At 39.6% G+C, this 22,759-nt stretch overlaps 1 protein-coding gene across 1 annotated transcript in view; it reads right to left on the reverse strand.

Annotated features, from left to right (window-relative positions):
- The window catches only part of LOC139159248 (uncharacterized), a 57,293-nt gene that overhangs the window by 28,922 nt on the left and 5,612 nt on the right, over positions 1–22,759 (reverse strand). Inside the window, 5 exon segments of the mRNA XM_070736591.1 lie at positions 2,071–2,172; positions 3,295–3,438; positions 7,316–8,900; positions 16,978–18,012; positions 19,613–19,739. Of these exon segments, the coding sequence (XP_070592692.1) occupies positions 2,071–2,172; positions 3,295–3,438; positions 7,316–8,900; positions 16,978–18,012; positions 19,613–19,739 (2,993 nt within the window).

Genomic DNA, 22,759 nt, shown 5'->3' on the forward strand with positions numbered 1-22,759 from the left:
AAAGCCCGATTCGGCTCCTCGCTGCTGCTGCGCTGCCGAGCAGATCAGCTGCTGGGCGGCCGAAGGAACCTTCCCTGGGTCTTCCCCGCCGCCCACGCAAAGGGGAAGACCCATGGAAGGTTCCTTCGGCCGCCCAGCAGCTGATCTGCTCGGCAGCGCAGCAGCAGCGAGCAGACGAAGATCAGGGTTTCCCCGCCGCCCACGCAAAGGGGAAACCCCGGCTCCTCGCTGATGCCCCCGCTCGCCCGCCCGCCCGCCACTCGCCAGCAAGAGGGGGAGAGATAGAGAAAGAGAGAGAAGGAAAGAAAGAGATGAGAGAGGGAGGAAGAGAGTGTGAGAGAGGAAGAAGCAAGATAGAGAAAGAGAGAGAGAAAGAAAGATGAGAAAGGAAGGAAGAGAGTGACGTCATCGGGTGGGAAAAATCGCGATATAGCGTTTCGCGAAAATCGAGGGATCACTGTACATGTTATGGTTAGCAAACTAGCAATTCAGAAGCCTTCATTTCAACACAGGAGCAATTTCTTACACATATCTTTCCCTTTATATTTATATTTTAAATATATTCTTCCAGGTATATCTACTATTGCTCTAATGCTGCCTCCATCTTCCTATTTTTGTCATGTGGGCCTACCACCTCTAATTTTCAACTTTCTTCTTAATTAATGGCTACAACTTAACTTCCAAAAATAGTCATTATCTCTTATGCCTCTGATTTTAGGCCATATTTCTCCCTCCCCTCAATTGGTATATTTACTCATCATTTTCTTTAGCTCTATCATTTCTAGATGCCCTAGATTTTTAATTTCTTCTCCCCTTTCATCTCTCCCTTCCAATGTTCTAACTTTTTAAAATTTTAACTCATTCTCTATATTTAAACAAATACAATTCTTGTCATTACTATTCCATCCATTGGTTAATAACATTTTAAATTCCCCGTAACAAAAACCCCAACATATAAATTATATAAACTTATATAAACACCTTTAAGAGTACTGATTATACAGATCTCATATCATACCAAAAATATCAATAATCATCTGAATCCTTTCAATATTAAATCAGATTTGTAAATTTTTCAAATTTTATATAAAACAAATCATATAAAAAAGGGTAGCAATTTTCCAAATTATATATCCTTCCAACAATTGACCTACTATAGTCTAATTTATTTCCCTTCTCTTCTTTATTCTTCTTTCCCTGTCAACGTCTATTTAATTCAATTAATTCAAAAAAATATTTATTTATTTACTTATTTATTTATTTGACATCTATGCTGCCCAATCCCGTAGGACTCAGGGCGACTTACAACAATATAAAACAATACAATATAATACAAAGAAGTTAATATTAAAATTAAACACACTAAAATTATAAACCATAAAATCCCATAATATAAATTTACGCTCAATCCAATTGACCTAACACACATATCTATCCAATCAATACAATTTGGCCATGAAAGATGGTAGTATTCATGGCCCCCAGGCCTGCCAGCAAGCCAGGTCTTCATGGCCTTTTGAAAGACCAATAGGGTCTTTCTAATATAATTCATTCCATCATATAACAAATTAATATAAAATAACCTATAAAAAAACCTTTTAACTAAAATAATTGTACTGATCATACAAACTTATACACAGCTAATACTGTTAACACAATTAGGTATAATAATTCTAAAAGAATTATATGACATTCCACTGTCAATCATCCATTCTCTTTTAATCTCTTAAATATTCCATTATTACAAATATTTCTCTTCCAATCCCACTCTCTTAACCTTTTCTTTTTCTTTTATTTTTGTACCAATAACTTCCCCAACTCATTTTCTTCCTTTTGAATATATTATTTGTGTAGGTATATTCTCAATCCCTCTTAGTCTCTTCTCCCTATTAACCCCTCATTTTTAACTGAATCTTCAGGTACCAATATTCCCCTCTTGCTTTTTTTCTTGTCACTGTCAATCCCAGTGTAACCATTATAAATCACAATTTAATCATCAATCTGTCTTTTGTTTTCATTTTTCTTGTCACTGTAAATCTGTATATTCATCAATCTTTTTTTTCTCTTCACTTCTTTTCATCTTTGTAATCTTTTTCTTCATCTTCATTTCCCACCATTGTTAATTCTAAGTGTTCCTTATATTCCAGCTTCTTTTCTGTTTTCTTTCCACCTCTAAAGTCCAAAAGACAATTTTTAAAATCTTCATGAATGTATTTTAACATCCGGGCAAGTTCTTCATAAACACACGCCTCCATTTTGTCAAATTCAGACTTTCCTTGTGGACTTTGTACTTGACTTACTATAGATTTGAACACTGGGCCCTATCCAACAAAATGAAATTAAAAACAGAGAAAAAGTAGATTGTGCACTTAGCCAGGAAAAACCAAATGGCAAGGTACAGAATAGATGCAACCTGGCTCAATAGCAGTAACTGTGAGATGGATCCTGAAGTCCTATCATAGTGAACAATCCCCTAAAAAGAGCAAACAGTGTGATTGCAGGGGCCATAAAAGCTAATGCTGCTTTAGGCTGCCTTAATAGAGGGCTAGATTTAACATCATGCGAAGTACGTATTAGTATTAATTTATAATGCTTTGGAAACATCACCTTTAGGATTACTCCAACTTGTTTGATTGCCACAATATTAAAAACAAGTGTAGTAGAGTCTCTATAAAAAGAACAGAGAAGAGAAGAACGGATGATTAGGGGGCTGGAGGCTAAAAGATATAGAGTTGCAGGAATTGGGTATGTCTAGTCCAGTGAAAGGAAGGGCTAGGTATGACATGAGAGCCATCTTCCAACACTCGAGGGGTCAAGAAGAAGGTCAACTTATTCTGAAATGCACCAGAAGGCAAGACAAGAAGCAGTGGATGGAAACTAACCCAGGAGAGAACCAGCCTACAACTAAGGAGAATTTTCCTGACACTGAGAACAATTAACCGATTGCCTGAATTGGTATTGAGTCTCCTGATTGTCGGAATAGAAGATCCGCAAGGTCCCTCCCAACTCTCTCACAATCTCCAATGATGCAACAACCCACAACCCCTGGAGGGAAGCCATTCCCAGAGAATCAACCTTAACTTGAGACTTTTTCAATCTTCCCACCAGCAGAAAATTGCAGCCACCAGTTTCACAGCGTGCAGCACCAGTGGGATTAAATTTGGGCAGGGAAGGAAACTGCAGCACCAGCAGCTGACGCGCTTCAGCCCGGTTGCTTCTCTGCTTCCAGGCCGTGGAGGGAACCAAACAGCCCGACTTGCTCCCGGACTCTCCCCCCATCTGCCCTCAACTCACCTTCCAGCTGCTGCTTCGGTCCTCTGAAGAGCACAAAAGCCGCTCTGCACTCCACCTCCCTCCCATGAGTCTTCCGGAAGAGGAAGTTCTGTGTCTCTCCTCTGATCTTTTCTAGCAATTCGGTACTCGATGGTTTTAACTCCTCTATTAGACATGTTTCAGGAACAGATATTGCTTATCTGACTCCCATCTCCGGATAGCGGCAGTAAAACACTCTTGTCCCGTCTCTACCTAAGGCGTATGCAGCTGTCAAATCCTTTTCACCTTTTCTCTTTGCAAGTGGGCCTACCAAGATTAGATATGTGCTGAGCCCTACATTTATTTTATTTTTTTTAAACGACTTTTAGATTTATTGGATTTTATATTGGATTTATGTATTTTAATAACGTACAAAATAGAAAATATGCATATCTAAAAAAACCAACACACAAAAAGGGGGAATGGGGAAATATTTTCTCCTAAATTAATTTTTTTTTTTAAGGAAATATTTTTATTTGTTAAAACGTGTTTATAATAACAGGTATAAACATAAACAAAAGCAAAATAGATATAGGTAAATTTTGGCAATAGGATAGGAACGGTTGGCACAGGGGTGCACTTATTCACCCCCCTTACAGACCACTTGGGAAATGGGTGAGGTTGATTGTAGTCTAAGGTTAAAGTTTTTGGGGGTTGGGGAAGAAACCACAGAGTCAGGTAGTGCATTCCAGGCATTGATCACTCTGCTGCTGAAGTTGTATTTTCTGGAGACGATTACATTAAGTTCAATCTACTGTGTGCTTGTGTGTTGTTGCAGTTTAATCTGAGGTATTCATTAACGGGTAGAACATTGTGGCAGATGATTTTATGAACTACACTTAGATCGAAGGCGACGTACCTCTAAATTTTCTGAGCCCAAAATTGCACGTCTGGTGGAATAAGGTATTCTGTTTTGAGTTGAGGAGCGGAGGAATCTTCTTGTGAAATATTTCTGGACTCTTTCAATTGCAAATGTTCACGAAGGTTTAAAGAATGACACAATCAGTCATCAGTTGGTCACTGGGATTCGTGCGGCAGAAGGCGGTCCCGAAGATATTCTGGTCCAATGCCATGTAGGGCTTTATAGGTCATAACCAACACTTTGAATTGTGACCGGAAACTAATTGGCAGCCGGTGCAGACTGTGGAGTTTGTCTTTTTCCCCATCCCTCTTTAATTCATTATTTGCTTTGCTTACTAAGCGTCCTTGCTTGGAATTAGATCCTAGAAATCCTGTACTTTGATCACCTTCCCCACTCGATTTTCATTTGGGCCAGCCATTTTGCAAGGATATTCTTCCCAGTCTTAGTGAGGTGTAACCCATCCCTTGCCAAAAGTCCATCTTGGAGGCAGTACAGTCCGTGGTCCAGGAATCCAAAGTTTTTTGGTGATACCAACACTTTAATTAATTTATTTATTCATTTGTTTATTAGATTTGTATGCCCCTCCTCTCCGTAGACTCTCCACCCCGCTTCGTAAACCAGTGGTTCACTTGTAGAAATCTTTGTTCCCTTGCCAGATGTTGTTCTCTCATTGGTAATATAGATGGAAAAACTACCTATGCACCTATATCTTTGACTTTCTTGCCCAGCTGGTCATAGTCCCTCATTATTGTTTTCAAGTCCTTTTTCTGTCATTTATTTATTTTTTTATGCTGCCCCTCTCTGAGGACTCAGGGAAGCTTAAAACATATAATAATAAACAATATACAATATCTTAGATCCAATTAATTAAATTTAACTTTTAAAATCCCCAAACCATAAAAAATAGGCATTCCATTCGCTCAACATTCTCTTAACACGTTCATTGGCCAGGGGGCAAGAATCTAGTGGCCCCAAGCCTGGTGGCATAACTCTTACGCAAGGCAAGAATTTTGTGGGCAGTATGAATCTCTGGGAAGAGCTGATTCCAGAGGGCCGGGGTCCCCACAGAGAAGGCTCTTCCCCTAGGTCCCGCCAAACGACATTGTCTAGTTGATGGGACCTGGAGAAGGCCGACTCTGTGGGACCTGACCGGTTGCTGGGATTCGTGCAGCAGGTGGTCCCGCAGGTATTCTGGCCCGATGCCATGTCGGGCTTTGTAGGTCAGAACCAACACTTTGAATTGAGTCGAGAAACCAATTGGCAGCCAGTGCAGACCGCAGAGTGTTGGAGAGATATGTGCGTGCAGTAGTTGAACCTCAAAGTGGTAAATGCATGAGTGACCGTGAGTAGAGACTGCCTGTGCATATAGGGCCACAGCTGGGGCACTAGGTGAACCTGGGCAAAAGCCCCCCTTGCCACAACCATAGCATTTGTCCCTGTGTGGAGTAATAGTGATGTGCTGGTGCCTGGAGGCTATTGGGGGTCTGGATGGGTGTCAACAGACTCTCCAAAGACTCGGGGCGGCTCACAACAATTAAATTTTCTTTATAGGACGTTGCCAAGGTTAATTTGTAGTTCTTACTCCATAGCAGTTGCCATTCTTCCATTTTTATCTCCGATTTAAAATGCAAGTTCCAATTATTCATATTAGTTTTTATTTCGGGTAGATTTGTTTTGTTATTTAATAGACAGCTGTATTGATTTTTGACAATAACTATAACTGGGCTAAAGAAAATGTACATAGTTTCGGAAGAATAGATAGACCGATCTTGTACTCGCCTATATTTTAATATGTATTTTTGATGTATTGGGGTTTTTTTGTATTACTTTTCTTTCTTCTTTTTTCTTTCTTCCCTTTTTCTGTATTATATTTGTAAATAAACTTTTTCAACCAAAAAAAAGGAATTACAGTCACTCTGCTCAAAATAGAAGCCTCCATAATAAAGGAAACTGTTGAATTTATTATGAAGCCGGTAAGCGATGAACTTAAAGTGGTGATTTATAGTTCCTGATCTCCGAGCAGCTAAGAAATGTAATGTTAGGAATGCTGCCCAGAACAGATAAGAGTATTTTCAAGCCGAGAGAAATCACTCCATCTTTATGTTTTGCATTTTTGCTTTGCTAAAGTTTCATGTATTTAAGCTGGTGTGAATAAATAAAAGAGACTATTATTTCAAGGAGTGGAGTTTTAAGAGTTTTGGAGAAATAAGTACCCAAGCCCAGAGCAGTTATAGTGGTGTTTGGTTGTGCTGCTTTGTTGAGTGTTCTTTCTGGTGTTTCTTTTTGTTGTCTATGCGCTATCCTCTATTGGAAATCTGTGCTATTGGTTGCTTAGAACCAGTGGGGTTGGATCTGGGTGGGTTGGCTTGAACAATGGTTTTGTATTTGGTTTGTGGTTTTTTTCTGTGAGTGACATGTTTCCATCCGTTTTCTTCATCCAAGGGATAACCTATAGCAGAAGTAGCTTGTTCATGTGTATGTTCAATTTGTGTTCTTTTCGTGAGGTTTGGGGTTTCTCATTTTGTTGAGTTTCCGGGTGCTTAAGAGTTTTCTCCAGTCATTCATTCATTCATTCATTCATTCATTCATTCATTCATTCATTCATTCACAATATAAATAATCAGATTAAAACATTTCATCATAATTAAAACACTTCAATATAATCACTACATTCATACATCAAACATCCCAACCAATTCTAGTCTTGGCCGGATTAAGAAATGTCAATTATCACAACTCCCAGGCCTGCTGGCAAAGCCAGGTTTTTAAGGACTTATGGAAACCCAGTAGGGTGGGGACCATGTGGACCTCGGGGGGAAGTTGTTTCCAAATAGCCGGGGCCACCATAAAGAGGGCCCTCCCCCACAGGCCCGCCACCCAGCACTGCTTAGTCGAGAGACCCGGAGAAGGCCAACCCTGTGGGCTCTAATCAGTTGCAGGTAGGTATGTGTCAGATGGTCCCATAAATAGTTCTACTTTTTCTTCTCATAGTTTGATTATTTTGCATTTGGTGCATATGCAGCTTTGGTATTCTATGGACACAAGCATGTACATAGAACATGTTCTGCAGATCACAGTGTTGTCTGTGCCTTCTTCCATGTGTGACTTTAGAGTGGGGGTGTGGGGTATAGCGGGTTTCACCCCTGGTTTTGTAAGGAGGGTGTTTGTCCAATTTGGGATTTCTCTCCATTGTGAATTCTCTGGTGTTTTACCAAATTCGAACTATCACTAAAACATTTTCCACAATCAGGACATTCAAAGGGTTTCTCTCCTGTGTGGGTCCTCTGGTGTTTCACCAGGCTGGAATTCTGACTAAAACTTTTCCCACAGTCAGGACATTCAAAAGGTTTCTCTCCTGTGTGAGTCCTCTGGTGTTGCACCAGGCTGGAATTATCACTAAAATCTTTCCCACAGTCTGAACATTCAAAGGGTTTCTCTCCTGTGTGAGTCCTCTGGTGTTGCAACAGTTTGGAAGTCTGACTAAATCTTTTCCCACAGTCAGGACATCCAAAGGATTTCTTTCCTGTATGCATCCTCTGGTGTTTCACTAGGCTGGAATTATGACTAAAACATTTCCCACAGTCAGGACATTCAAAGGGTTTCTCTACTGCATGAGCCCTCTGGTGTTGCACCAGGCTGGAATTATGAGTAAAACGTTTCCCACAGTCAGGACATTCAAAGGGTTTCTCTCCTGTATGAGCCCTCTGGTGTTGCACCAGGCTGGAATTATCACTAAAATCTTTCCCACAGTGAGGACATTGAAAGGGTTTCTCTCCTGTGTGAGTCCGCTGGTGTCTCACTACATGGGAACTCTGACTAAATCTTTTCCCACAGTCAGGACATTCAAAGGGTTTCTCTCCTGTGTGAGTCCTCTGGTGTGTCACCAGGGTGGAATTATCACTAAAATCTTTTCCACAGTCAGGACATTCAAAGGGTTTCTCTCCTGTGTGAGTCCGCTGGTGTCTCGCCACGTGGGAACTCTGACTAAAACTTTTCCCACAGTCAGGACATTCAAAAGGTTTCTCTCCTGTGTGAGTCCTCTGGTGCAACACCAGGCTGGAATTCTCACTAAAACCTTTCCCACAGTCAGGACATTCAAAGGGTTTCTCTCCTGTGTGAGTCCTCTGATGTTGCACCAGGTTGAAATTATCACTAAAACCTTTCCCACAGTCAGGACATTCAAAGGGTTTCTCTCCTGTGTGAGTTCTCTGGTGTCTCACCAATTTGGAATTCTCACTAAAACCTTTCCCACACTCAGGACATTCTAAGGGGTATTTTCCTGTGTGATTCCTCTGGTGTCTCACCAGGTGGGAACTCCAACTAAACCTTTTCCCACAGTCAGGACATTCAAAGTGTTTCCCTCCTGTGTGTGTCCTCTGGTGTAGTACCAGGCTGGGATTATCACTAAAAGTTTTCCCACAGTCAGGGCATTCAAAGGGTTTCTCTCCTGTGTGAGTCCCTTGGTGTGTCACCAGGTGGGAACGCTGACTAAAACTTTTCCCACAGTCAGGACATTCAAATGGTTTCTCTTCCGTGTGAATCCTTTGGTGTCTCATCAGGTGGGAACTCTGACTAAACCTTTTTCCACAGTCAGAACATTCAAAGGGTTTCTCTCCTGTGTGAATTCTCTGGTGTTGCACCAGGTTGGAACTCCAATTAAATATTTTCCCACAGTCAGGGCATTCAAAGGGTTTCTCTCCTGTATGAATTCTCTGGTGTTTCATGACTGAAATTGGGACTAATTGTTTTTACAATGTCAGCACATTCAAATGTTTTCTCTGCTTTGTGAGTTTTGGTGCTTCACCAGAGTGGAATTCTCTCTTTGAAACTTTCCTCACAGAAAGGATATTCAAATGGTGTTATTCCTGTGTCTGCATCCTTTGGTGTCTCATGACCTGATAATTTCTAATGAAATGTTCACACACTCTGGACAGTCATATGTTTTCTCCCTCATGTGTTTCTTCTGATGTACCACCATATTGCCATGCTCACTAAAGCACTAAGCACATTGGGAGTACTTTTGTGGGTTCCCTCTTGTGTGGGTGCTTCCATTAACAAGGGAGCTGTTCTGACCAGTTTTTGCTACATTGAGATAGTGTGCATGGATTTTCTCCTGTCTAGCTCCCCATTGCATAAACAGCTGTGATTTGCAATCTATTATTTTTCCACAATAGGAAAACCTATGTTGCTTTTTCACAGTTGTGGTCATCAAAAATATGGACAATGCCTCATTTAGCGGTGCTTTTAATCAAGCCATTTTCTTCCTCACAGGGAGAGGCCTGCATTCCTGTCTGCTCTACATGTCTTTACTATTGACCTTTTCCTCTCAAGTGACTTCCAGATATCTCCCTTTTTTGCTGATTGAAAAATAATCTCCTTTGACTTTTCATGTAACGTATCCTTGAGTTCTGCATAATCTGCTTATTCTAGCTTGAAATCTTTCTTGATTTTTTCTCTCTTGTCTAACAGCTTCTGGAAGAGGAGAACTGTATGGTTTTCCAAAAGAAATGAAAAATATCTTGATTTTTCACTTGATTTTTCTCTCTTTTCAATGTTGCTTGTTATTTACAATGGTCCTGAGTGCTGTTATTGCCATCCTCTTTGTCTGTAAGATTCAAAGAAAAGGAGAACTTTAATTGTTTATAAAATAATTAGAGATGATGTGAAAAAAGAATATATATATATATATATATTACAATGAAAAATCAAACATGCCCCAATACTAATCACTTACATTATTTAAGTTTCATAGAAGACTACCGAGATCCATGTTCAAATACCCATTCAGATTCAGTTTTTAATTGGGTCAATGAAGAATTCTTAGCAATGCAAAGAACTATTATCAAATATACAGGCGGTGGACAAAGAAATGGAAACACTTGACTTTTTGGCATCATGTTTGAACATGTTCAAATCAATCAAAACTTGACATATTTTAATGTTTGTTTTTTTAAATTCTGTTATTTGATATGTTTTTTTAAACTACCTTTTTTTACAGAAATTTAAGGAAATTGGTTATAACCTTCTAGAAATGGCAGACCTCTCACACTTTCAAAGAGGCCAAATTGTTGGTGCTCGAATGGCAGGCGCTAGTGTAACAGAAAGTGCCCGAATGTTTGGCGTTTCAAGAGGTAATGTCTCAAAAGTAATGATGGCTTTTGAAACAGAAGGGAAAACGTCCTCAGTCAAGCACAGGTCTGGCCGAAAGTCGAAGTTGTCTGAGAGACCGTTGGACTCTAAAGCGAATTGTTAGAGCGGATCGCAAGACCACAGCTCCTAAGTTTGACGAACAGGGGTGGCAGGGCAGCGAGACGAAGACTCAGCGTCGGCAGGCAAATCTTATCCTGTCGAGTTCTCCGCCATCTTCCAATTCTGTCTTCCCCCCCCCCTTGACACAACCGCCCAACCCTTCTCTGAATATTGCAGCCTAACCAACTGGTGCAGGAATTCAAATTCCTCCATCTACGACAGGTTGGACGGACAACCTTGGTCTTGTGAAGAGAGCCATCTCTTTCAAAGGGCCTCCTGATTTCTGGTGGGTTTGATGATGGGCTTTAAGCTCAGCTAGAGGGATGAACCGCTGCATCATGCGCACAAACTGGACATCAACCATGGACCATTTGGGGTCTTCCTTTTTGCTGGAAGCATCATAATGCGGATGCCTCCTTGCCTTTCGTAAACTCCTTAAAACCAACCTCTGCCGTCAGGCATGGGGGAATTGAGACATCTCCCCCAGGCCAAATAGTTTATGCATGGTATGTTTGTGTGTATGTCTTGCTTTTAAAATAAGGGGTTTTTAGATATTTTTAAATATTAGATTTGTTGTACATTGTTTTATTATTGCTGTGAGCTGGCCCGAGTCTAAGGAGAGGGGCAGCATACAAATCTAATTAATTAATTAATTAATTAATATGATGATGATGATGATGATGATCCACTGGAACTTGTGCCGGAACTACCATTTACCAGTGGCAAAGAACTGGTGGGATCATAAGCCTGAAAAAGTGGTCGAAAATGAGCAAGCAAAACTACTGTGGGACTTCCGACTTCAGACTGACCGAATTCTGAAGCATAACACACCAGACATCCTGATTGTGGAGAAAAAGAAAGTATGGATCATCGACATCGCAATCCCAGGGGACAGCAGAATTGAGGAGAAGCAGCTAGAGAAATTAGTGAAATACGAAGATCTAAAAACTGAGCTGCAACAACTCTGGCATAAGCCAGTGAAAGTGGTCCCAGTGGTACTTGGCACGCTGGGCGCAGTGCCAAAGATCTCAGTGGACATTTGAAAACCATCGGAATTGACAAAATCTCCATCTGTCAATTGCAAAAGGCCGCTTTACTGAGATCGGCAAACATAATTCGCCGCTACATCACGCAGTCCTAGGTGCTTGGAAAGCGCCCGACTGGTGATGAAATATAAAATCCAGCATAGTGATCTTGTTTGCTGTGTTGTATTGACATAATAATAATAATAATAATAATAATAATAATAATAATAATAATAATAATAATAATGTGATTCCGCTGATGTATTACCATTTTGCTATGCTCACTAAAATATTTACCACATTGGTAGCATTTTTAAGACTTTTCTCCTGTGTAAATTTCTGCATTTCCCCACATAGGTGCATCCATGGAGCTTTTCCAGCACTTATATTCTTGAGGTCAAATATATGTGTGATCGCTCTTTTATTTTTTAAAATATTTTTTTTTCACCAAACTTACCCAAACATACATATTATATTATCATACCATATTATCAAGTCATCCATAGTTATATGCACTGCTCAAAAAAATAAAGGGAACACTTAAACAACAGAATATAACTTCAAGTATTCAATGAGAATATTTCATTCATTCATACCTAGGATATGTTATTTCAGTGTTCCCTTGATTTTTTTGCGCAGTATATTTCAAACCCCCAGCGATGGAGCACCCACAACCTCTGGAGGGAAACCATTCCCAGAGAATCAACCTTAACTTGAGACTTTTTCAATCTTCCCACCAGCAGAAAATTGCAGCCACCAGTTTCACAGCGTGCAGCACCAGTGGGATTAAATTTGGGCAGGAAAGGAACCTGCAGCACCAGCAGCTGACACGCTTCAGCCCGGTTGCTTCTCTGCTTCCAGGCCGTGGAGGGAACCAAACAGCCCGACTTGCTCCCGGACTCTCCCTCCACCTGCCCTCAACTCACCTTCCAACTGCTCCTTCGATCCTCGGAAGAGCACAAAAGCCGCTCTGCACTCCACCTTCCTCCCATGTCTCTTCCGGAAGAGGAAGTTCCTCTGCGTTTCTTCTCTCCTCTGATCTTTTCTAGCAATTCAATACTCAATGGTTTTAACTACTGTATTATGTACATTTCGGTCACAGAAGGAAAGCTTAAAGCCTTTAGGAAAGGTTGAGGTTTCAAAACAGTCAGGAGATAAATTTTCAGGGGAGGAAATCCCTGTAGATGTAGCACCTTTAGGGGAGGGAAAAGTGAGGTTAAAAGGGTAAAGATTACTAGAACTGTAGATGTTTTGCCAAAAAGAAACAGTAGGAGAGGAAGGAGATCCAGGTTGCCAGTGTTATGTAGAAAACCACACAATGTTTTAAACGCTGGGAATGTTGACAAAATGTATTCAGTTATGTATTAGATATATTGACCACCCATAGGGGAGTATGTCTGTACTATGTACTTAACTGATTGGGTTTTTCATTATATGAACTAACCACCAATGTATGAAGAAATTAGCACAATGTTGCTTTAAGGGCTAGTGTTGCAATTAGTTATAAGAGCTAGCCAGATGTGCGTGGGTCTCTCTCTCTCTCTCTCCCTTCCTCCCTCCCTCCCTAATTTCAGTTTGTCTATACAGTAGTCTTGCTTTGTACTAAATGTTGGTCTATGTATCGTTTATGTAAGTACCGGTAATACTTATGGTATTATATCTGTTTGGGGGGAAATTTTATTTATTTTATTTTATTGATTGATTTTGTCCAATACAAAATGAGGGTTTTAGTGGGGTATACACATAGTAAAATACATGATGAAGGTTAGAGGATGTACTCATAGTAAAATATATTTAAGAAAGAATAGAAGAGAAGATATAGTAATAGAACATATCCATGAAAGAATAGAAGAGATATAGGAATACAAGAAAGGTATAGGAGAGCAATAGGACAGGGGACGGAAGGCACTCTAGTGCACTTGTACTCGCTCCTTACTGACCTCTTAGAAATCTGGATAGGTCAACCGTGGATAATCTAAGGGTAAAGTGTTGGGGGTTTGGGGATGACACTGTGGAGTCCGGTAATGAGTTCCCCACTTTGACAACTCGGTTACTGAAGTCATATTTTTTACAGTCAAGTTTGGAGTGGTTAATATTAAGTTTAAATCTGTTGTGTGCTCTTGTGTTGTTGTGGTTGAAGCTGAAGTAGTCACCGACAGGCAGGACGTTGCAGCATATGATCTTGTGGGCAATACTTAGATCTTATTTAAGGCGTCTTAGTTATAAGCTTTCTAGGCCCAGGATTGAAAGTCTAGTCTCGTAGGGTATTCTGTTTCGAGTGGAAGAGTGAAGGGCTCTTCTGGTGAAGTATCTTTGGACATTTTCAAGGGTTTTAATGTCTGAGATGCAAGATGGGTTCCAAACAGATGAGCTGTATTCGAGGATGGGTCTGGCGAAAGTTTTGTAAGCTCTGGTAAGTAGTGAGAGATTGGCAGAGCAGAAGCTACATAGGATTAGGTTTACAACTCTTGAAGCCTTCTTGGCTATGTTGTTGCAGTGGACTTTGGCACTTAAATCTTTTGTTATTAGTATACCGAGGTCTTTAACCGAGTGGGGGTTATCTGTAATAAATGTAGAATTGCTGTGTGCATAGAACTGTGTGTTCTGATCTCAGTTTGTATGCGATTGATTGATGTATATGTGTATGACTTGGATTGTTTATTGACTATAGAATATACATTCAAGTATTCAATGAGAATATTTCATATACCTCTGAAATTCATTCTTCTTGATCTTAGGTGAAAAACTATATACTGTATTTATTTTTGTTGGACCCCTCACTTCCTCAAAAGACTGTACATTGTTGCGTGAAAACATAATCCCTTCCATAACCTGTAGTCTTCAGCTTACAACCACAATAGTGTCCAAAGCACAATTTATTTCTTTTGCAGTAGTAATCTTTAATAGGATGAAAAGGCAGCAGAGTTTCACCACTTATTTCACCAAGAAACCAAGATTGAACAACCAGATATAACAGAATTGGCCTTGGATTATCCAAAACTGTCACAAGCACCACTACAAGAACCATCACTTAAACTTGGAGAAAGCAGCAAGTCAATTATTGGTGACTCCAAAATTGAAATAATCTTTCTGAGTGCTGGACACTGGAAGTTTCAAACAAAAAAATAGATTGCAAGTACTATGCAAAACATGACTTTGTAAAACAGTGTCATGTGTCGAAAGAATGGAAACATCTAATAAATTGAATTTCATGATTGAGGCAGCAGGGAATAGTAAAGAAGTACAATAAGCATCTCTAAGGAAAAAAATGAAAGAACTTTTTTTTATCAAATGCTCACACTATTTACACAGTGAACTTAAAACAAGGGGAGCAGGAATCAATAAGATGTCTGAAAAAATATTTAGGTACCACTTGTAGAGTATTTAATACAGTTTACAGTCTGGCAAAAGATGTAAACCATTTTCAGACGTAGAATAGTCGATAGAATTGCAAATTGAAAATGGATTAGATATGGGGAAAGGATTGCATTCACAGTTAACTGCAGTGAAAATAATTGATTTCATTGCAAAAGAAATTAAAACTTGAATTAATTAATTAAAAATTAAAAATAATATGAAAATAAGTTTGATTATTGACAAAGCCTCAGTGCTATCTTGCAAACCAATCGCGATAGTTTTCATAAAAGTTGAGGATTCAGTTGAGGCACCAACAATTTTTGTTGAGCTTATTGAATTGAAAAAACAAGATGCAGAGACAGTATGTTCTTCAGTTATGAAAAGTTTAAATAATGTTGAGTTTACTAAGAACTACCCACCAAAAAATTCAATAGCATTTTGCTCTGATGGTGCCAGTGTTATGCTTGGGAGAAAATCTGGATTGAGCACCAGAATAGCAAAAGCGTTCCCAAGCATCATCATATGGTACTGCTTAAATGATTGTCCAAATTGTTTTAGATGACCCCATAAAGGAAATTAAGCAACTAAATCATTTAAAAATATTTATTGACAAGATATATAAGAGCCGGGGTGGTGCAGAGTGCAGCACTGCAGGCTACTTCAGCTAACTGCTGGCTGTAGTTCAGCAGTTCAAATCTCACCACCAGCACAAAGTTGACTCAGCCTTCCATCTTTCCGAGATGGGTAAAATGGGGACCCAGATTGTTGGGGACAATTTGCTGATTCTGTAAACCACTTAGAGAGGGATGTGAAGTCTAAATGCTATCGCTATACACCATTTTTCATAAATCCTGTAAGAGCCAAATGAAACTTAATGAAATATCCGAACAGCTTGGTAGAGTTTGGGAGCAAGATGGGCTCCCTGTAGTTTTAAGGTCAACCCTACTTGTGTGGCATGCTTATCTGGTGCTACATCAGTATTTTCATGCAAACGAAAACTACTCAGGTATGGCTGCCCATCTTAAATATATATATACTGTATATTATAAATGATTTTACATTGATGATTGATATTCTAGAAGAAATTTCTTTCAAATTCACTGCAAGCAAGAAATACAAACATCATAAAGGATGAAAAAAAAAATTAAAGTATTTTAAATGCTTAGAAAGGGAGAGAGTCCATACAAAAGAAAAGTTGATGGATCAATTAAATTACTATTAAATGAATTACTTCAGAAACCTTCAAAAATATAAAATTTGAACAAAATCATGGATTTGCTGGATTTACCTGGGAAAGACTTTTAGAAAGCATCATAACAAATTTGAAAAAAAGACTAATAGATTGTGAACATTTAAAAACAGATAGGCCAATTGCAAGACACGAATAAATTACAATTTCTCAATTTTTTGGAGCCAGATTGCTGGAATATTGAAGTAGTAGTTTCATTGACAGCAGTTTTTTTTAAAAAAATAAAAATAAATTTTATTTATAACACACAAAATACAAACAAAAAACCACACAAAAAATAACCTTGATATAAAAGTTAGACAATTTGTGACATGCTTGTAATACAATTCTAACAGTTCTTATTTTCTATTACACAGATTGTATTTACATAATATACATGGACGTCAATTGAAGAACAATTGTGGGAATTCAGTGACATTTTTAATTACAAAATCAATATTAGCAATTATAAATTTTGTGGGAAAGGTTTTAAAAGATTCCAAGAACTATGCAATTCCTAACAGTATTTAAAAAAGCTAAAGAAATTGTCAGAACAATTGCTATAAGTTCAGCAGAAGTGGTAAGGGGTTTTTCAAAAATGAACATATTTTTAGAAAACAGAACCAACCTAATGACCGTTTGCATTTGTGTTTATAGAACTTTTCAAAGTTCTGGCTCCTTTTCAGACCTCTTCATCGGAACCTTCTTCCATACAATATGTATATGTTTCTATATGGGGAGGTTAATGGGGAGGAACCAGTGGCACGAACATTATTTTAGGCTGAAAAATACTTTCTCAGTCCTATTGGCTATCTCTAGTTGTAGCCTCACACAGGTAAATCTGAATTCAGTTATCTTTATCACCTGTATTGATACGGCTTATTCCATTTGTGGCAAGTAAGAGTTTATTTTCTTCGAAAGCTCTTTCTACACTCCATGTATTCATAGGGTTTTTTCCCTCGTATGGATCATTTTATGAGACGTAAGGCGACAATTCTTACTAAAGCCCTTTCCACATTCCATACATATATACGGCTTCTCTCCTGTGTGGCTCCTTTTATGCAAAGTGAGTGCGTAATTCTTCCTAAAGCCCTTTCCACACTCCACACATATATACGGCTTCTCTCCTGTGTGGGTCCTTTTATGGGAGGTGAGAGCACAATTCCACCTAAAACTCTTCCCGCATTCAAGACACTGATAGGGCTTCTCTTCTGTGTGGATCCTCTTGTGGGAATTAAGGTTACTTCTACTGTGAAAAGCATTTCCACACTCCGTGCATTTATATGGTTTCTCTTCTGTGTGGATCCTTTTGTGGGAAGTGAGATTACAATTCTTCCTAAAGCCTTTTCCACACTCTATGCATCGATATGGCTTCTCTCCTGTGTGGATCAACTTGTGCTTTTTAAGACTACTGTTGCAAGTAAAAGTCTTTCCACACTCCGTGCATTCATAAGGTCCGGTATGGCACCTTTTATAGTAAGCCAGATCACCATTATTCCTAAAGCATTTTCCACATTCGATACATATATATGGCTTCTCGCCTGAGTGGATTACTTTACGGGAAGTAAGATCGCAATTCTTCTTAAAGCCCTTTCCACGCTCCACGCATTTATAAGGTCTTTCTCCTGTGTGATTCGATTGGTGGATTGTAAAAGAGTCATAACAACAGAAGGCTTTTCCGCATTCCATGCAGGTATATTGTCTGTCTCCTGAAGTTGTTTTTTTATGGGAAAGGAGATGCTCAGATTTATCAAAGCTCTTTTCATCACTGATGCATTTATACGGTATTTCTCCCATATCGATGGCTGTATGGTTCGGAAGACAATTGGCGGAAGGAAAACTTCTTTTAATTTCACTTTGCGATCGGTTTGTTTCATCAATCTTTGTTTGCATCTGATCTGCAAATTTCCTGTTTTTCTCTTTCGGATGAACCAGCTGATCTTCTCCCTTACAATTCTTATTCACTTCCTCATTATAACCTTGAAAGAGAAAAATGTAAAATTTAGCAAACTGGGAGAATGATCAAACCTTTTCTTCTGAAATTTAGCAAAAGAATCATCAATAGTAGAAGGTCACGACTTACAAATAGGGTGGCATGCCCATTTATGGAAAGACAAAAACCTTTTCTTCTGAAATTTAGCAAAAGAATCAAACCTTTTCTTCTGAAATTTAGCAAAAGATTCATCAATATTAGAAGGTCACGACTTACAAATAGGGTGGCATGCCCATTTATGGAAAGACAAAAAACAAAAGCAAACTATATTCAATAGACACCTGATTCGAAAATCAGGATGAAATTACTAATTCAATTAAGGGAAATAAAATCAACAAATCAAAAAGAACATGGCAAAAATGGCATGAATGGATTCAAAAGAGAATATAGAAATAATATAATAACAGGCAACAGTACAATTGAAATGAACGACAGATACCTTGTAAATATTTTATATTTATCATTCAGGAATTGTAATAAATATTAGACTACAAATGTGTAAGAAATAATGCACACTAATGAATGTAGTAGGTTAAAAAATAATGTAACTCATTAACAAAGAAGGCTAGTGATCTGTAAAAACGGAACAAAATGTGATCTGAATTTTCTTCAATGTGAAAATATAATAAAGAAGTTTTTTTTAAAAAAAGAATCATCAGTATATTTTGGCTCTTTGTTGCAAATATGAAGATTCCAGACTACTGTTGTGGTTAGCTCTGGCCCAGCTCCTGCCCCAAGGAATGTGGAGGTGGAGGAAACATCCACACGCCACAGGCCTGTTTTGCTCCTGATAGAATCTCCCGATGAAGGCTCCTCTGACGAAGGAAGTGTGAGTAGCAGGGAAGGGGGGAGTTTGGCAGACAGCCCAGGAGGAGATCAATCTTCCTTATCATCCCTGGATTCTGAACCAGAACTTATGACAGACCCACGCATGCAGAGAGTGATGCATAGAAGAGAACAACTGAAGGATTATTACAGGAGATAAGTGAGGCCACCTGTGGTTGGGTGGGGCTGCTGTAATTAGTGCTACAGATAAAAAGAGCAGCGTGCTGGTTTAGCCTCGTGAAACTTTATCTGATTCATAGTTTCGTCAAAATCGTGGTTTTGCTGTTTCCCTGTTCAAGACTGTGTGTGGACTTTCTGGACTTTGGAATTGGACTCAATTTCCCAATTACTGGGTGAGAAATTGGATTGCATTTAACCTGTGCCTTGTGTGTACCAGAAAATCCCTTTGACATTTTAAAAGGGAGTTTTTTCTGCTTTTCTGTTGATAAAGACTTTTGGTTTTATTTCTATCGTGTGGTGTGAGTCTTTCTGGACTAAATACCCTGTAATTACGGGCGGTTGGGACACGCTGGCAGAACAACTACGATGTTTCTAAAGACAGATTTCCAAAATCATGACTTCCCTATGTTGGGGGAAAATAGGAAAAGGAAGGATTACTGGATGTGTCTAGTGCCTTAACTTACTTTCAAGAAGTAATGAAGGCAGGATATAAATAAAAATTGATCATTTTTATCAGAAATATCTAAGCCCTCCACCCACCTATGCCTTCTGTGTTTCTGAGCACAGACTTATGTTCTTACCCAGAGAGGCGAAATTCCTGGAATTCTCCAGCATGACTTCCCCATGGAGAGCTTTTTGGGAAGGATCCAGCTGAGACCACTCGTCCTCGGAGAAATACACAGCCACTTCCTCAAAAGAAACAATATCCTGAACAAAGAAACAACTTTCCCTATTAACAGATACTGTAATCCCAAAATAACGAGGGAGTTTTCTTTCACCAATTCAAGCAGAGAAATCCTATGAACAAAATGGGCTTCTTCTGCAGAATTCAGAATAGGATCTGTTGTGGTTGGCTCTGGCCCAGCTCATGCCCCAAGGAATGTGGAGGTGGATGCAGGGGAAACATCAACATGTCATAGGCCTGTTTTATTGCCGACAGAGTCAGGTAGTGAAGTTTCCTCGAAAGAAGAAGAAGGTGGGGGTGACTTGGAAGAGGGGAGTTTGGCAGACAGCCCAGGAGGAGATCAATTGTGGTTAGCTCTGGCCCAGCTCCTGCCCCAAGGAATGTGGAGGTGGATGTGGGGGAAACATCCACATGCCACAGGCCTGTTTTGCTCCCGATAGAATATCCCGACGAAGGCTCCTCTGACGAAAGAAGTGTGAGTAGCAGGGAAGGGGGGAGTTTGGCAGACATCCCAGGAGGAGATCAATCATCCTTATCATCCCTGGATTCTGAACAAGAATTTATGACACATCCACGTATGCGTAGAGTGATACATAGAAGAGAACAACTGAAGGATTATTACAGGAGATAAATGAGGCCACCTGTGGTTGGGTGGGGCTGCTGTAATTAGTGCTACAGATAAAAGAGAAGCCTGCTGTTTTAGCCTCATGGCAGTTTTATCTGATTCATAGTTTCATCAAGATCGTGGTTTTTGCTGTTCAAGATTGTGTGTGGACTTTAGAATTGGACTCAATTTCCCAGTTATTGGGTGAGAAATTGGATTGCATTTAACCTGTGCCTTGTGTGTACCAGAAAATCCCTTTGACATTTAAAAAGGGAGCTGTTTCTGTTTTTCTGTTGATAAAGACTTTTGGGTTTTCCTTCTATGGTGTGGTGTGTGTCTGTTTGGTCTAATTACCCTGTAGTTACGGGTGGTTGGGACACGCCAGCAGAGCAGGATCACACTGCTTTTGGCTAATGACACAACTGAAGCAAATTTCATCACAGTGGGAAGATTGTGATGCTTTTAAATGAAATCAATTAAAATAGTTTTCTTCCTCAATTGATGATTAGATATTTAAACCCACTATCTATCATTGGCTACAATTCTTCCTAGAGTGGGCAGAAGAAAATACAGGGTAAATCCAATTGGTCAATGAAATCTCAGCCTGAGGAAGCAGGGTAGAGAAACCTTATTTGAAGGGACGGGTAGGTTAAACTGGGAATGAATTTTCAACGATCTGATCTAAAATTTGTCTTGCTTGGAATTAGCAACATAAGAAGAGCCATGCTGAATCAGGCCAAAGCCTATCGAGTCTAGCATTCTGTGTCACACAGTGGCCCACCAATTGTCCATGGGGATCTTGAGCAGATAGAGAAGGCCAGACCCTCCCTTTCCCTTGACCTCCAATAAATGGTACCCAAGGGAATCCTGCCAGCCTCAACCAACATAGAGGCAGCACTTGGACATCCTTTTCAATAACCACCGATACACTTGGCATCCATGAATCTGTCTAATCCTGCCTTGAAGCTACCCAGGCTGACAGCTGTCACGACCTCTTCTGGAAGTGCATTCCATAAACCGAGGACCCTCTGGTTGAAAAAATATTTCCCTTGATTTGTCCTCACTTTCTTACCTATGAGCTTTAGGGAGTGCCCCCTCATCCTAGCATTGTGTGATAGAGAGAAGAATTTTTCTCTATCCACCTTTTCTATCCCTTGCATGATTTTGTGCACTTCGATTAAGTCACCTCTTAAACGCCGTCTTTCAAGGCTGAAGAGACCAAGGTGTTGCAACCTGGTTTTATAAGGGAGGTGCTCCATTTCCTTGATCAATCTTGTTGCCCTTTTTTGCACCTTTTCCAGTTCCATTATATCCTTCTTAAGGTGCGGTGACCTGAACTGTACACAGTACAGTGTTCCCTCGATTTTCGTGGGTTCGAACTTCGCGGAACATAGAAACATAGAAGTCTGACGGCAGAAAAAGATCTCATGGTCCATCTAGTCTGCCCTTATACTATTTTCTGTATTTTATCTTAGGATGGATCTATGTTTATCCCAGGCATGTTTACATTCAGTTACTGTGGATTTATCTACCACGTCTGCTGGAAGTTTGTTCCAAGGATCTACTACTCTTTCAGTAAAATAATATTTTCTCATGTTGCTTTTGATCTTTCCCCCAACTAACTTCAGATTGTGTCCCCTTGTTCTTGTGTTCACTTTCCTATTAAAAACACTTCCCTCCTGGACCTTATTTAACCCTTTAATATATTTAAATGTTTCGATCATGTCCCCCCTTTTCCTTCTGTCCTCCAGACTATACAGATTGAGTTCATTAAGTCTTTCCTGATACGTTTTATGCTTAAGACCTTCCACCATTCTTGTAGCCAGTCTTTGGACCCGTTCAATTTTATCAATATCTTTTTGTAGGTGAGGTCTCCAGAACTGAACACAGTATTCCAAATGTGGTCTCACCAGCATTCTATATAGCGGGATCATAATCTCCTTCTTCCTGCTTGTTATACCTCTAGCTATGCAGCCAAGCATCCTACTTGCTTTCCCTACCGCCTGACTGCACTGTTCACCCATTTTGAGACTGTCAGAAATCACTACCCCTAAATCCTTTTCTTCTGAAGTATTTGCTAACACAGAACTGCCAATACAATACTCAGATTGAGGATTCCTTTTCCCCAAGTGCATTATTTTACATTTGGAAACATTAAACTGCAGTTTCCATTGCTTTGACCATTTATCTAGTAAAGCTCAATCATTTACCATATTACAGACGCCTCCAGGAATATCAACCCTATTGCACACTTTAGAGTCATCGGCAAATAGGCAAACTTTCCCTACCAAACCTTCCCCTATGTCACTCACAAACATATTAAAAAGAATAGGACCCAGAACAGACCCTTGTGGCACACCGCTTGTAACCTGACTCTGCTCAGAATACTCGCCATTAACAATAACTCTTTGATGTCTACGCTTCAGCCAGCTGCAAATC

This window comes from Erythrolamprus reginae, chromosome 2 (assembly GCF_031021105.1).
Source record: "Erythrolamprus reginae isolate rEryReg1 chromosome 2, rEryReg1.hap1, whole genome shotgun sequence".
Taxonomy (NCBI): Eukaryota; Metazoa; Chordata; class Lepidosauria; order Squamata; family Dipsadidae; genus Erythrolamprus; species Erythrolamprus reginae.